Source organism: Ambystoma mexicanum, chromosome 10, assembly GCF_040938575.1.
Source record: "Ambystoma mexicanum isolate Mex_15411 chromosome 10, UKY_AmexF1_1, whole genome shotgun sequence".
Lineage (NCBI taxonomy): Eukaryota > Metazoa > Chordata > Amphibia > Caudata > Ambystomatidae > Ambystoma > Ambystoma mexicanum.
Genome location: NC_090932.1, coordinates 1,444,101,028 through 1,444,113,781, shown reverse-complemented (window position 1 = coordinate 1,444,113,781; position 12,754 = coordinate 1,444,101,028). Strand labels below are relative to the sequence as shown.

The 12,754-nt window shown below is 45.3% G+C and overlaps 1 protein-coding gene across 1 annotated transcript in view; it reads right to left on the bottom strand.

The window, feature by feature from the left end:
- NAA25 (N-alpha-acetyltransferase 25, NatB auxiliary subunit) overlaps window positions 1-12,754 on the bottom strand; it is a 1,586,429-nt gene that overhangs the window by 1,369,416 nt on the left and 204,259 nt on the right. Inside the window, exon 8 of the mRNA XM_069619501.1 lies at window positions 3,429-3,540. Coding sequence (XP_069475602.1) covers window positions 3,429-3,540 — 112 coding nt within the window. The remainder of the gene's footprint in view (window positions 1-3,428; window positions 3,541-12,754) is intronic.

Sequence of the window (12,754 nt, the reverse complement as noted above, 5' to 3'; positions counted from 1 at the left end):
AAGTCCTAGAGTCCAGCAAAAGTGCTAGGGGTCTCTAAGGTAACAAGGAATTAGCACATTTCTGAGAAGTCTCCCTAACAGATGCTTACAGGGAATATCCGTGGTCTGCATAATCCCATCCAAGCTAGGAAAATACAATTGTATGCCAAAAGACACAGAATACAAGTTTTGATGCTACAAGAGACCCATGCATTGAACAGAGTAGTCGGCTCCTTTGCATGCAGCTGGGGCCCCAGAAATTTGCAACTGATTACTCATCAAAGTCTAGAGGGGTCTTCACTCTCACCATACATTTGATTACAAGGTCTCTAAAACCACTGTGGACCCCGCTTGGCAGATATGCGATTGTCTGGGCCGACTTGCATGGGCATCCCACTGTAGCCATTTGAACATATGGTCCGAATGTAGATGACCCAGAGTTTGATCTCAAAATCATAACCTTGATATCCCACATAGACAATACCTGGGTACTGTGGGGCAGGGAATTCAACACCACCCTAGACCCAACCTGAGATAGAACCTCCAGGAACCCCCGCACACTGACCAGATCAGCTCTGGCTATAACCCATTCCAAGGAATACTCCGACCGGCAAGAGAGTCCTTGCTGGAAAGATGGCGAGTACTACACCCCTGTGGAGAGGAATTCACCTTCCACTCATCTGTTCACAACTCGGGATCATGTATTGACTTCTGGTTAATCGCACATGAATGGACCCCATGCACTACCGAGTGCTCCATGTTCCCTTGCACAATCTCAGATCTCTCCACCATACTCCTTGATATTATGCAAATACAATCAAATAAGAGCCCCCAGATCTAGAGAATGCCCCCAGCCTTCCTGTGTGATACTATTGTGGTGAACCCACTGAGGGTGCAAATAACAGTTCTTTGAGCGCAATGAGGATTCGGTAGATTCTCTATGCACAGTATGGGAGAATTTCAAGGTTTGGCTGCAACCCTCTATGACCCACTTGGTGCACGCTGATCAATCAGGATCTATACCCACCAGATCGACTTCCCTGAATTTATGCAGACTGCCATCATTGCCCAGTTCCACCCCAAGGCCAAAGTCGTAGCAGCATCACAAGACACAGAGAAAGCGTTTCGAGTGTTGTGACAATACATGTTTGCTATTCTTAGACGCTTTGGATTCAGCCCACAATTTGTGAGCTATATTCAAATCCTGTATACCAACCCCAGTGCCGCGGTCCGGACTAAACGCCCTATCGAATAAATTGCCCCTGAGCAGAGGCACGCAACAGGGATGACCCATCTCCCCCTATTTGCCCTCATAATCAAATTCCTAGCTGCGCTGGTTAGGTCCAAGCATTCACACAGAAGAGTTCATATCAATGGCCCCCTGGCAAGTGTTCCCATTATATGCCAATGATACCCTGCTATATATTCAAGGCCCCAAAACCAATCTTGCACAGTTAAAAGACGTCCATGAATTCTCTGTATATTTCGGTTACAGAATAAACCCCAAATATCAACCATTGTCACTCACCCATTCCGGGACACAATCCACTGAATTGATGGGCTTCCACTGGTCCCCAACATCTACCCGATATTTAGGAGCAGTGGTATCCATTGATCACCGATCTCTGTATGCAAACAATCATGAACCATACTTCGATCAGCTGGAAGCCAAGCTTAAAATATGGGACAACTTTCCAATATCAACCTATTGGTGGATATCAGTATTAAATTCTTATTACCTGAACTGTTATACCCATTTAATAAACAGCTATATGGCACGGAGGGTTTTCTTTTCTAAACTACAATCCATGGCCTCCTGGTTCTTAAGGGACAGCTAGAATGAGCTGGACTAAAATGACCGAATAGGATATGGGTGGCCTCTCAGCACCTGTCTTCGAGCTAAATTTGGCTGCTCAAGCCCTATATTTGGGCTATTGGTTCTCAGACTCCGATGACTTTGCTCACCTTCGGGTGGAAAAATATGCCGCACCCCCTACAGACCTTTGCTCAGTCATATTTACTGAACGCTACCCAGACACTAGTTCTTTTGACCCGGTCAAGACCACATTAAATGCATGGTCCAGAATATTCAAGAGACTTGACATTAATTTACCCTAAAGCAACACCTCTCCCTTGTGGCGTTTCCCCAGGGATAGCCCGACATACGATCCGACCATCAGGATTGCCGGGGATCCCCATACCAAACTAAAATTGGGAGATATGTTCCCTGATGGGAAGTTTGTGTCACTGGCGGACTTTGTGGCTAAGTTAGGATACGGACTGGCTTGGTCCCATCAATACCACAGAATGAGGGCAGCATTTCGTAGCCGCTGGCCCTCCTTTCCACATGAACCGGCAACACACCCATTCATCACCATCATGACGCTCAACAGGGTCAGCTGTGGAACATCCAAATTGTATAAAATGATAGACCCATACCAACTCTCGTAACCACATGAAGCAAGAATGGGAGTGGTACCTATGTCTCTCCAATGAAGAAACAGTGGGCCAAATACGGTCGACTTACCAAATCAGTGTCAATCACCGCTAACTTGAGATTGATCGAATTCACGATCTTAAGCCACCTACACCTTACTCTACAAAAAATAGTGAAATTCTCACCCCGAAGTTTCACCCAGCTGCCCGAAATGCCTGTCTGAACAAGCAGACTCTTTCCACATGTATTGGGCGTGACCCAGAATACTTGAATTCTGGAGAATGGTGGCCAAAACAGTTGAAGACATCCTAGATATCCACATTCCCCTTGCTCTTATTAAATACCTAATGGGAGACATGGGTAAGGTCCCCATTAAATGTGGCCTGCACGGTGGCAAAAAGGAATATACTCAAATGCTTGAAATCTAAACACGCACCCACTTTGAATTGCTGGATCAAAGACATGTTATATGTAAATGAATGTGAAGAAGACTTTATCCAAAGTGTTTCCCCCACGAACCAACCGAAAGACATCAGGTCTCCATTCAGAACTTTTGTTGCTAAACATGAAACTTGTATCCCCAAACATCTCTAAAGAACTGTGTAACATTACTAATCAATTCGAAACCACCTTGTTTCTGAATGTAAATAAAAAAATAAAAAAATGGACCTATAAGGAGTTGATCAAATTGTATTGTACCTCATGCGATGACCGTCTTGCAAATAAAGTAAAAACAAAAGACATCGATTACTGGTCATTAAATAATTATTTCCTTCCAAAAAGGATAGTTGCCCCACGACAATGCTCTTGTAAAGCATACAAAAGCAGTCACATTAGCTGCCAGGTGAAAGCGGCCCACCCTGTGCAAGCTCCTTGGCACAGATTGTACAGGTAAGCCCAATCCAAATATATTTTGCAATACAAAATAAGTGACAAACCTAAAATATGCCCTTTCACAGTCAAACAATTAGCATGCATTACAAACATTTCTTAATTTGACATGCAATCTTACTTCTTTAGTAAAAGTCTTCTAGATAGCGCGTTGCATTCAGGCCACTTGCTAAGCTTCTTGTACATAGCCATACATTTGTTTTCTCGACTTTGCAGCTCGCTTGTCAACTTTTCTGAAAAGAAACCAAACCGCTTAAAAAAAAGTTCAGTTAAATTAGCCAATCAGCTTCATGCAACCTCGTCATACAAGTACAGAGAAGTCGAGACTTCTTTGGAGGCTTCATAGTCAGCATGGGACACTGTTCAGTAAAATAAATATCTGGCAGCTCAAGGGGATTGTTGTGACGGAATGGTATTCAAATAAAGAAAGAACATGGAGTTTTTATATGAAACATACATCCCTATTATATGTCAACCTAATTTAAGAGTAACAGTTTTTTCAGGAGTAATGTCACTCATATACGAGTAGCATCAGGTTCTCAAACCTAAAAGGATGTCAGTCTAGCTTCTGTGCGTTCGACTTGCCCTCAAGGTCTTAAACCAATTCCTAGGCCCAGAGCTGGCAACAAAGGGGTTACGTTTTTCTTTAAATACATGTATTCAATGGTTATTCCAGATGAACATGTCATTCATCATACATAATTAAAATAAAACTACATGCACAAATCAGAAGAATACAAAAGTATGCAATTGTAATGTTTTTATGTATTTCACCTCAGTGGCCCTTCAAATCTTGACTCAGTATCAGACTGGCGATTCTTCAAGGCCCTTCTAGATATTTCCTTTCTATGACAACCAACCTTTTCACAGTAATTGAATCCCACAAGACTAAACACAGTTTGGATTCTCCTCTAGTATTCAATGTACCGTATTTCATAAACCATGGTGCCTCATGTTGAAGCACAACTTAAGGGGTCAATGCGCATCTCCAGCTCAAGGGCCACGTCAAGATTCACGTACTATTCTGATCAAGTCAGCAACTCTTTGGGTTTTGTGCCAAGGCTTTTTATAGTGCCTCATCTACTGTTGAAGTCTTTGTTGTGGGTTTGTCCATTCTACCCAAAGTTTTTCCAGTTCAGACCCTTGCATGCCCACATAGCCACTGTCATCCATACGGGCACCGCTCTAAATGGAGCAGACAGGGCCTGGGGTTGTCTGCAGACATATTAAACTAGCCATTGAGTGCTTCTCTGTTTAAGCATTTCTTAATTGGGTCCTGGGTGGTTTCATCACAAGTTCTGAAGAAACTCACAACAAATAGTGGGTGCGTAAAAGGGGTTAAAGGTTTGAATTGGGGCACCATGTAGACATGCCTCCAAGCCTCTCCAAAGTGGCGGTGATGGTAGGTTTAGGGCAGATGTGATTTTTTTGTGATCTGACAACCAGAGCATACTGCAAGCGCCAATCATGTGCCATGCATCTTCTAGAGGGATTGTAGGCTGCAGAGTGTCTGATCGTTGAGAAAATAATCTCAGAATCAGAAGGCCGTGCAAAACTCTTCAAAATGGCACCCGGGAGCTCTAGCGACATGTAGACATAGCCAGTCGCCAATGCCCGTTGCTTGGCCACTTGACGACAAAGTTATATCGATTGCATTCAGACCTTGATGCAGCAGGACAACACCCAGCTTTGGAGCCATAGAAATGGAAGATGGCTGCATTTTTATATTACCGATTTTACGCACTGGATTAAAGTTATTAAATGTCCTGAGGTGATGAACTGGCCAGCTGGAAAACATGTGGGTATTGTGGCAGGTCACAGTGCTAGTCAGATATGTAACCCGTGCGTAATGGTTGTGGCAGACTACCACTGCAAAATATGATGCTGATGTCACCAACCGCTTCAATACAAATCTCCCAACAATACCATATGAGAATCATAAGACTCCTTCCTCAGGACTGAAACCACAAATCCTGGAGTTATTAACACATTGAACCTTGAATATAAGAAAGAGGCAAGGTAGAGTGGGGATAGAGAAGGGTGAAGAGCGCCTCACGCAGACACAAGCAATTAACTGCTGATATCCTACCCCTTAGTTCACCAGCTGCACGACTATGGACATAATATTGGTGTAATACAAAGTCGACACACTTTAGCCCTCGGCAGTAAGGATTTTGGGGACGGTACCATTAGATGTAATGTACATGTAGTGATTCAGAGGGTAGCAGTATGACCAAACACCAAAGACTGAAAAGTGGAGACATGGCTTCTCACCTAAGGCACAGGAGAACAATCAAAAGAATTGACACCACACGAGCACTGACACATGCTGGAAGGCATCAGGATGCAGAACTAAACAGGCCTAGCACCCAGACTGGACTTCTAGAATCCGGTAGCAAAGCTAAGAACTAAAAAACTATTCAAGGGAGCATTGCTAGCTCTTGGATCAAGTGGCTACAATGGTTGACAGAATTCAAGAAGAGGAACTTTGTCTTGAAGAGGTGGAAAATATGGTCTGCCAGCAAGGCTATGAAACCTCGGAAATGGCTAACTGAAGTTCTGGAATCCAAGAGTGTGGCCTTCCAAAACAGGTAGGAAGACACAGGACCGCTCAACATTTGTCTGAGTCCTCCTGTAGAGAGACTTTCAAAACCAACCATGTGGAAGGAGTCTGAGATCAACGTATTTGGTCAACAAGTCTAGCCAAACTCACAGGTAATGTAGGCAGAACACTAATACAGACTTCGGGCGATATGGGTTAGTGTGCAAGTACAGTTCACACAGACAGCCAAGTAATGAAGTGCACACAAGTATAAAATATGCTTTTTATTGGGCCTTAAAAACATGCAAGCTTAACTGCAGTATTACACATCAACAGCAAAACCTTACTTACACATATATGCACACACTTCCTCCCAAAATGAGAATACACAACACTTTAGCCTCCAACACAGTTGAAACCAATTGAACAATGCAAATGCACCAACAGTGAAATGTTCAGAGAACAAAGCAAAAAAACAACTCTGCCTTGTACTGTCCTCCCCTAGCAGGGAAGTAGACAATTATCCTAAAAGGGTAGAGCGTTCAGGTAAATACCTAATAGGCTGGTGGTGGGGGTGGACTCCTAAGGACAGCAGCCACAGTAACTCAAGAGGGTGGACCACCAGGAATAAATGAAGTGCAGCAAACAAACCCTGTTCAGGGGGGTCAACGGGTCAGACTAATGGCCACAGCAAGAAACAGGAACCAAAAAGGACCCTCCTTCACAGTGTAGCAACAATATCCCTGGGCAACATGGAAAGGATCTGCAAAATCCTGAGGTCTGGCTCAAGATAGGGACGATAGCAGCAGAGAAGACTTAATGGATGGGTAGCTGTCATGATCTCTGCTTCCAAAAGATCAGGACCTGCCCGACTCCCTTGGAAGCAGACCCATAACCCCGGTTCCGAGTGCCAGCCAGTCCCAATTGGGGCCTTTTGGACCCTGTCCTGGCGCCAGTGGCACCAGGCTCATAAAGATGCCCAGTCCCAGCGCTGGAAGCGCCGGGCTCATAATGCTTGGGTGGACTTACCTGCAGCAGACCATGCTGCTTACTTACCTGCCAGTTGAACCCCTGATCCTCTTCTGTTTGGGACTACTTTTCCTGTTGGGTGGGGCAGGAGCCACTCCCTAGGTTCAGAACACTGGAACTCTTCTGGAAAGCAGGAACTCTTTTCTTACCTAGGCGTGGCTGTGGAAGGAGACACCTAAGCACTACAGGAGGCTATTTAAACCACACCCGATGGATGAATCTTGCTTTGCGTTATTCTGCATTCTCTGCAGCAGAACGCTCATCGTGTCTTCTGCTTCTGATCCTGGGCCTAAGGGAACAAAGGCTTACCATCCTGGAATCCAGTCTTCAGCAGCACCTGTAAAGACAAAGAAAGAACAGGTTAGCACTACGGTCTTCAGTGGCAGCGCATCTCTTACCTGGTCCATCGGCTGTCACCAACGCCTCGCACTGCATTCCGGCATCTGAAAGACAAAGGCTTACCTACTCTTTGCATGCTCCGGAGGCTGCATCCGCATCTGAAAGATAAAAGAAGGTGCGTTTAAAGACATTGGGCAACTTTATTACTCACGTGCCATTACTCCTTTCCACGCCGAATCCAGTGGGTATTCCAGCACCCTTCAGCTTCTCTAAAGCTCCAAACTTGTACCTGCAAGACAAAAGGGACAGTTAGTGCGCATCGTGAAGCAGGCTACAAGCGCTTACTTACGTGCTTCCAGGCGCTTCTATTCCTCACGCGGGTTCGATCCTCAACTCTCATCAGCCCGCCATCGCCGGAACCCTGCAAAACAAGAGATATCATTACAAAAGACTTTTAAGACATTTGAAGTGCCCAGAACTTACCGTTCGTGCAGTTAAAGACGGACAGCAGTCCTCTGAGGTCAAGAGGCCTGCACCCTTATCCAGTGAAGAAACTGGTTACGGCACCCTGCCCCGAGGCAGATGGAGAGCTCGACGTTCACTTACCTAAGGTGAGGGCGTTAACCTTTGGGGTTCTACAGGAGAAGAGAAAGGGAAGAGGAGAGAGGCACCCAATAACCCCAGTTCATTAATCCCATATTTTCTATCTGCAGACATCTTACTCTTCGAGTCAGACATACAGTGCACAGAGGTCCAGCCCAAAGAGCCAACCGTGTGTTACACATCACCTTTGAAGATACAGCATTCACCCAGTCAAGACCGGCGCCTCTGCGGGAATTGGGTGAGCGTTACAGTAGCCTACAGGACCATCCAGAGACAATTCCAAAGTTCAGACAGCAGGCTTCTGGTGAACGGTGAAGGATCAGTTGTGCCTGGAAACCCTGTTCAGGTAATAATGGGTGCTTTATGCCTTTTGGGGTAAGGGCCTCTGGTTAACTGTAGAAGAGATGAAATTGTCAACACCCTTAGCCGACTGAGCTGTAATGAGGTATAAGAACTAACATAGCCAAAGACCTGTGAGACACTTGACACGCTGAAGACGCTTAACAGAGCAGATGGCCGAGGGCCCTCGCTCCTCAATGCAGATTCTCAGCTTGCCTATTCAGGGGTTTCATATTTTGTAAATATTTCCAGCGCTCCATCCAAATGCCTGTTGCATCGGTGTATGCTTCCTCAACCACCCATTGTCAGCAGTCTGCATACTCTGTTTGCCCACAGACTCATTACCGTACCGCACGCTCCCCCTTTGTCAGTGTTATTCAGGCAGGGTTAAGTCACTATTCCAACTGGTTGGGTTCTTTTTCCAGACCTCGGCTTGTTGTATGCATGGACTACAACAGATCATACTCTGCTGATCGTCTGAACCCTTCTGGATCCGAGTCTAGCTTTAAACAGAATACTTCAGATCCTTCTTGGTCGAAGCAGCTTGCACCATAACACAGCTCCCCACTTTTGTATGTGCACAGCAAGGGGTGCAGCAGTTGTGACGCGTGCTTGTTGGGAAGTGGTTGGAAAGATTTTTTCCAACTTTCCCCTCCATAGTTTCCTATGGAACCCTATTTCTTGCTTTCTTTTTATCCTCACCTGACTTGGGGTTGCTTCCAGCTCAGATTTTGGATAAGAGGGTCACCTCTGCAGTCATTTCTGGAGATTGTTGAAGCCAAGAATCCCTCAAAAAATGAACCTGCTGCAGATCAAAAGACTACTCATGAAATGGCCCAGCATCCCTTCCAGTAACTTGCCCAATGAAGATCTGCTTCTCTGCTTGATCTCTGAAGACCATGAGCAGTGCTTCAGCCCTTGGACTAATGGGACCAACTAGTTGCAACACATTCGAGAATCTTGAACCTTCTGAGCATTTGGCGGTTTCCCTGGACTGCCTGGTGGGCTTGGAAGCTCCCTCATGGACCACCTCACCAGAAGCATTGCTGTTCCGTGTTAGCATCCAGAACTTTGCCGGTCGACGTGTGCCACAAGTAGCCTTCTCCCTGAATTTCAGCATCCCAGCATCAAGGGTACCCATCCTGGATCAGCTTCCGTTACCGTGACTGAAAGGATGCCTAGCGTCAGCTTTGTGCAGAGACCATCGCTGGAACAGAGCATCCTTCAACCTGAAGTTTCTTGAAGGGCCCTGGCATCAGTGGCTATTGCATTTCTTCATCGACAGAGGTTGCATCTTGCAGCTACAATAGACTGGAAGAATCCTCTAACCCGCAACTTCTGGGCAACTCACTGGGACAAACGGCAGAATAACTAGCCCACAGCGACAATCCACAACGAAATCTGGGAAAATCGAAGTCGGGCCTAAGCAATTGCAGTGTGTCACCCCTATGTCCTCTATAGGATAACATTGGTAACAAGTCCCCTTGTCACCTTATTCCATTCCACTCACCTTTTGGTTGTCGAACCTCAGAAGTAGTCTTCCCCTAGGTTAGCCTTGGGTCTGGAAGAAAGGAAAACCCATTTACCTCTGGTAAAATTGCTGTGGAACTTTTAAACTATAACCAAAACAAGCTATTGAACTTACCTACGGAGGCGCCATTCTGGTGACAAACACTGTGGCTCCTGTGACCTTTGGGCACAAGCTCCCATTCATTTTATAATTTGGAGTTAGGATTAAGGTTGTCCTGTGATCAGATTCCACCAATGACTGCATCTAAAACTACTTTTTCAAACTAAGTTATTTGATGTATATTTCAACCTATGGTGACTCGATTTGTATCAGAATGCTGTGAAATACTACTACCTGTTAGATTAATTTTCCAGTGTATTCAGAAGGCCTATTATAAATGGTTTATGCAGGACTATATAAATTGAATTATTGTGTGCCATATTGTGTAGACTCATTGAGGCCCCCTGACCCCACTGAGAATAAGCAATGGCAGCTCATCCACATACCTGGATTGAGTTTTGGCAAAGCTCCGAGTTCTTGGTTCACTAACTGGGGTGGCCCCCTAAAATCTGTCCACCAGGTGATTCTAGGAATTCCCTCTCAACAGCAAGCTACTCCGAGATACACTAGAGTAGTAGCCCTGCCGCAAACCATCAAAAGGGCCGCAGAGTATGCAGAGGCAAAGCCTGTGGTGGCAAAGGGTGCGCATTTGTGGCAGTTAGCACAAGGTGGCATGCGTTGGCCTCTCTACTACCTTCCACTGGTATTTATCTAAAGGCTGGCTTTTGGGCACCATCCCGAGTTATGGGTTAGAACAGTGTCTAATTTTACATGGTATACTCACTCATGTGTGGCCCGATACTAGTTGATGCCTCTCGTGGATCCAAAATGTTCGAATGCTTTCAAAGGAAGCAAGAAAAAGGCTCACTGGCTGTTAGTTAAGAATCTATGTAGTAACACAGACTACAAAACACTTATTTGCTGGGTATTAGGTAACCCACCTTTTGGTATAGGTCTGTACTACACAAGCTGGTAGTGTGACTGAGCAGCCAGGCCCATCTCAAGAGGGTTAAATGTGAGCTGTAGAGCTGAAGCAATGAAATTCGTAAATACAAGTAGCGAAGTAACACTTACACTCAAGGTTTCAGTTATAAATAGTTATTTATTTAACATGAATTTTTAAATAAGCATTCTTTAAAAAGAGCAAGATGGGTAACAATCAAATATACTTGAAAATACTTTTCCAGAATCAGTACAAGTTAGTAGATACTCTTTAGATCTGCTTTTTAAACACTTCCTACACCCGGAGGACTTCATTCACAAGGACCGTAATGGCATTTATATATCACAAGTTGTACTTTGCAGATTATGAGGTTGCAGAAAGGAAAAGGTTAAAGGAAGGAAAAGGATAAAGGAAGGAAAAGGATAAAGGAAGGAAAAGGATAAAGGAAGGAAAATGTGAAAAGGTTAAACCGGTTCGCAGGGCATGCAAGTATACTTCCAATGAAGTCTAGACAAAACTTTCCCAGCAAACATTCTAAAACAAGTTACCACCTATGAGGGACAGGTATATCAGTCAATGGAATGGAAGAGTCTGCAGGGAGCCAGGACAGCCAGTCAATTGGAGCACAGTTTGTAGAGCTGAGTCACTTCTTAGATAATAAAAGTCTTGCCTTGCACAAAGTTAAAAAGTTTTGTAGAAATCACTTGTAGTGTCACAAGCTGTTAAGCCTCTGAAAAGCAAGGTGCAATCAACTCTAAGGTAAGGCAATGCAAGTCTCAACTGAGAAAAGAACAGCTCAAAAAGACACCGAGGTAAGTACCCCCCCCAGTCTAAACAGTATCTCTGGTTTGAAGAATAGTGGTCTAGCTGGATTCTGTCCTGTTGCAGTGGTGTACGCCCTAGGTTCTTGAGCCCCAGTCGCAGGGACAAGAGGGAGGACATCTGGAGGGCTCCTGCAGCAGCAATTTGGAGGTAGCAGCTATGGGTTCTTTTCGGATCAGTGGCACTTTGCGGTTTCAGCACGCGGTAAACAGCACCACTTTGGATCTTGGATACCGGTTGGGCTTTCTTCAATCCTTGGGTCCTGCCTTCTGGTGAGGGACTCTAGCTCTGGTCGTCCTGCTTCTGGAGGGTCCTTAGGAGACTCCTGGAGCTTCCGAGCGCATTCCAGACATTGCAATTGACTACCGATTTCTCGACCTCTGGCAGTCAGTACTCGCAAGAGCGAAGAAGTACAGCCAATCAGGGAAGATAGTCCAGTGGAGTTCGTCTCAGGGTTAGTTGGTCCCACTAACTCAAGGGAAGATGTTGTCGCTCCGGAGCATCTCTTGTTGACCAGAAAAAGGAGTTTCAGCATAGCAGCAGAGGTTCACCACGCAACTCAAAGGTCCAGGAGGATGCAGCAAGCTTTGTTCATGGTTTCTTCATCGGGTGTTTCTCTCAGTGGTCGACTGCTTCTAGTCCCAAAACCGTTGCCTTTTAAGCAGATTTCTCCCATTCATAGACAGCCTAGGCTGTCAATCACACAGTAGGGTGGCTATCCTGAAAGGACAGCCAGCCAATTAGGACTGGTTGCATTCAGGCATTCCTAGAGATGAAGGACAGGGGAGTTTTCAGAAACTCCCTCACATCCGGCCTTTCCAGACACACCGGCGCCAGAGGCAGGCCTCAGGGCTGAGGCCCACCAAAGTAAAACCCAAGAAAGACCTCACAAACAGAAAATGGCAAAAAGAGACAACCAGGGCCATTTTGACAAAAATCGTCACCCATGGGTGCTATACTGCAGCTGAGGATTCAGCCTGCGGTAGAAAAGCACAATGGTAGGAAAATTAAACCACTGCCACCAGCCATTTAAAGTAATGAGGGTAACAAAAAAATGTTACATGATTAAGTAGGATAAGAGGCTACTAAGTAACCCCCCCGTGCCCCGCAGCACTCCAGCACTCCATATAAGATGGTGTGTGCTGAACCCACGAACAGAAAAGGTAAATCAAGTCAATGTCGCTTTACTATTCTTGGGAACAGTAGTTCACACAAGAAAAGTTATTTCAACCATATGAGAAATCCAAACGATTTCTCTGT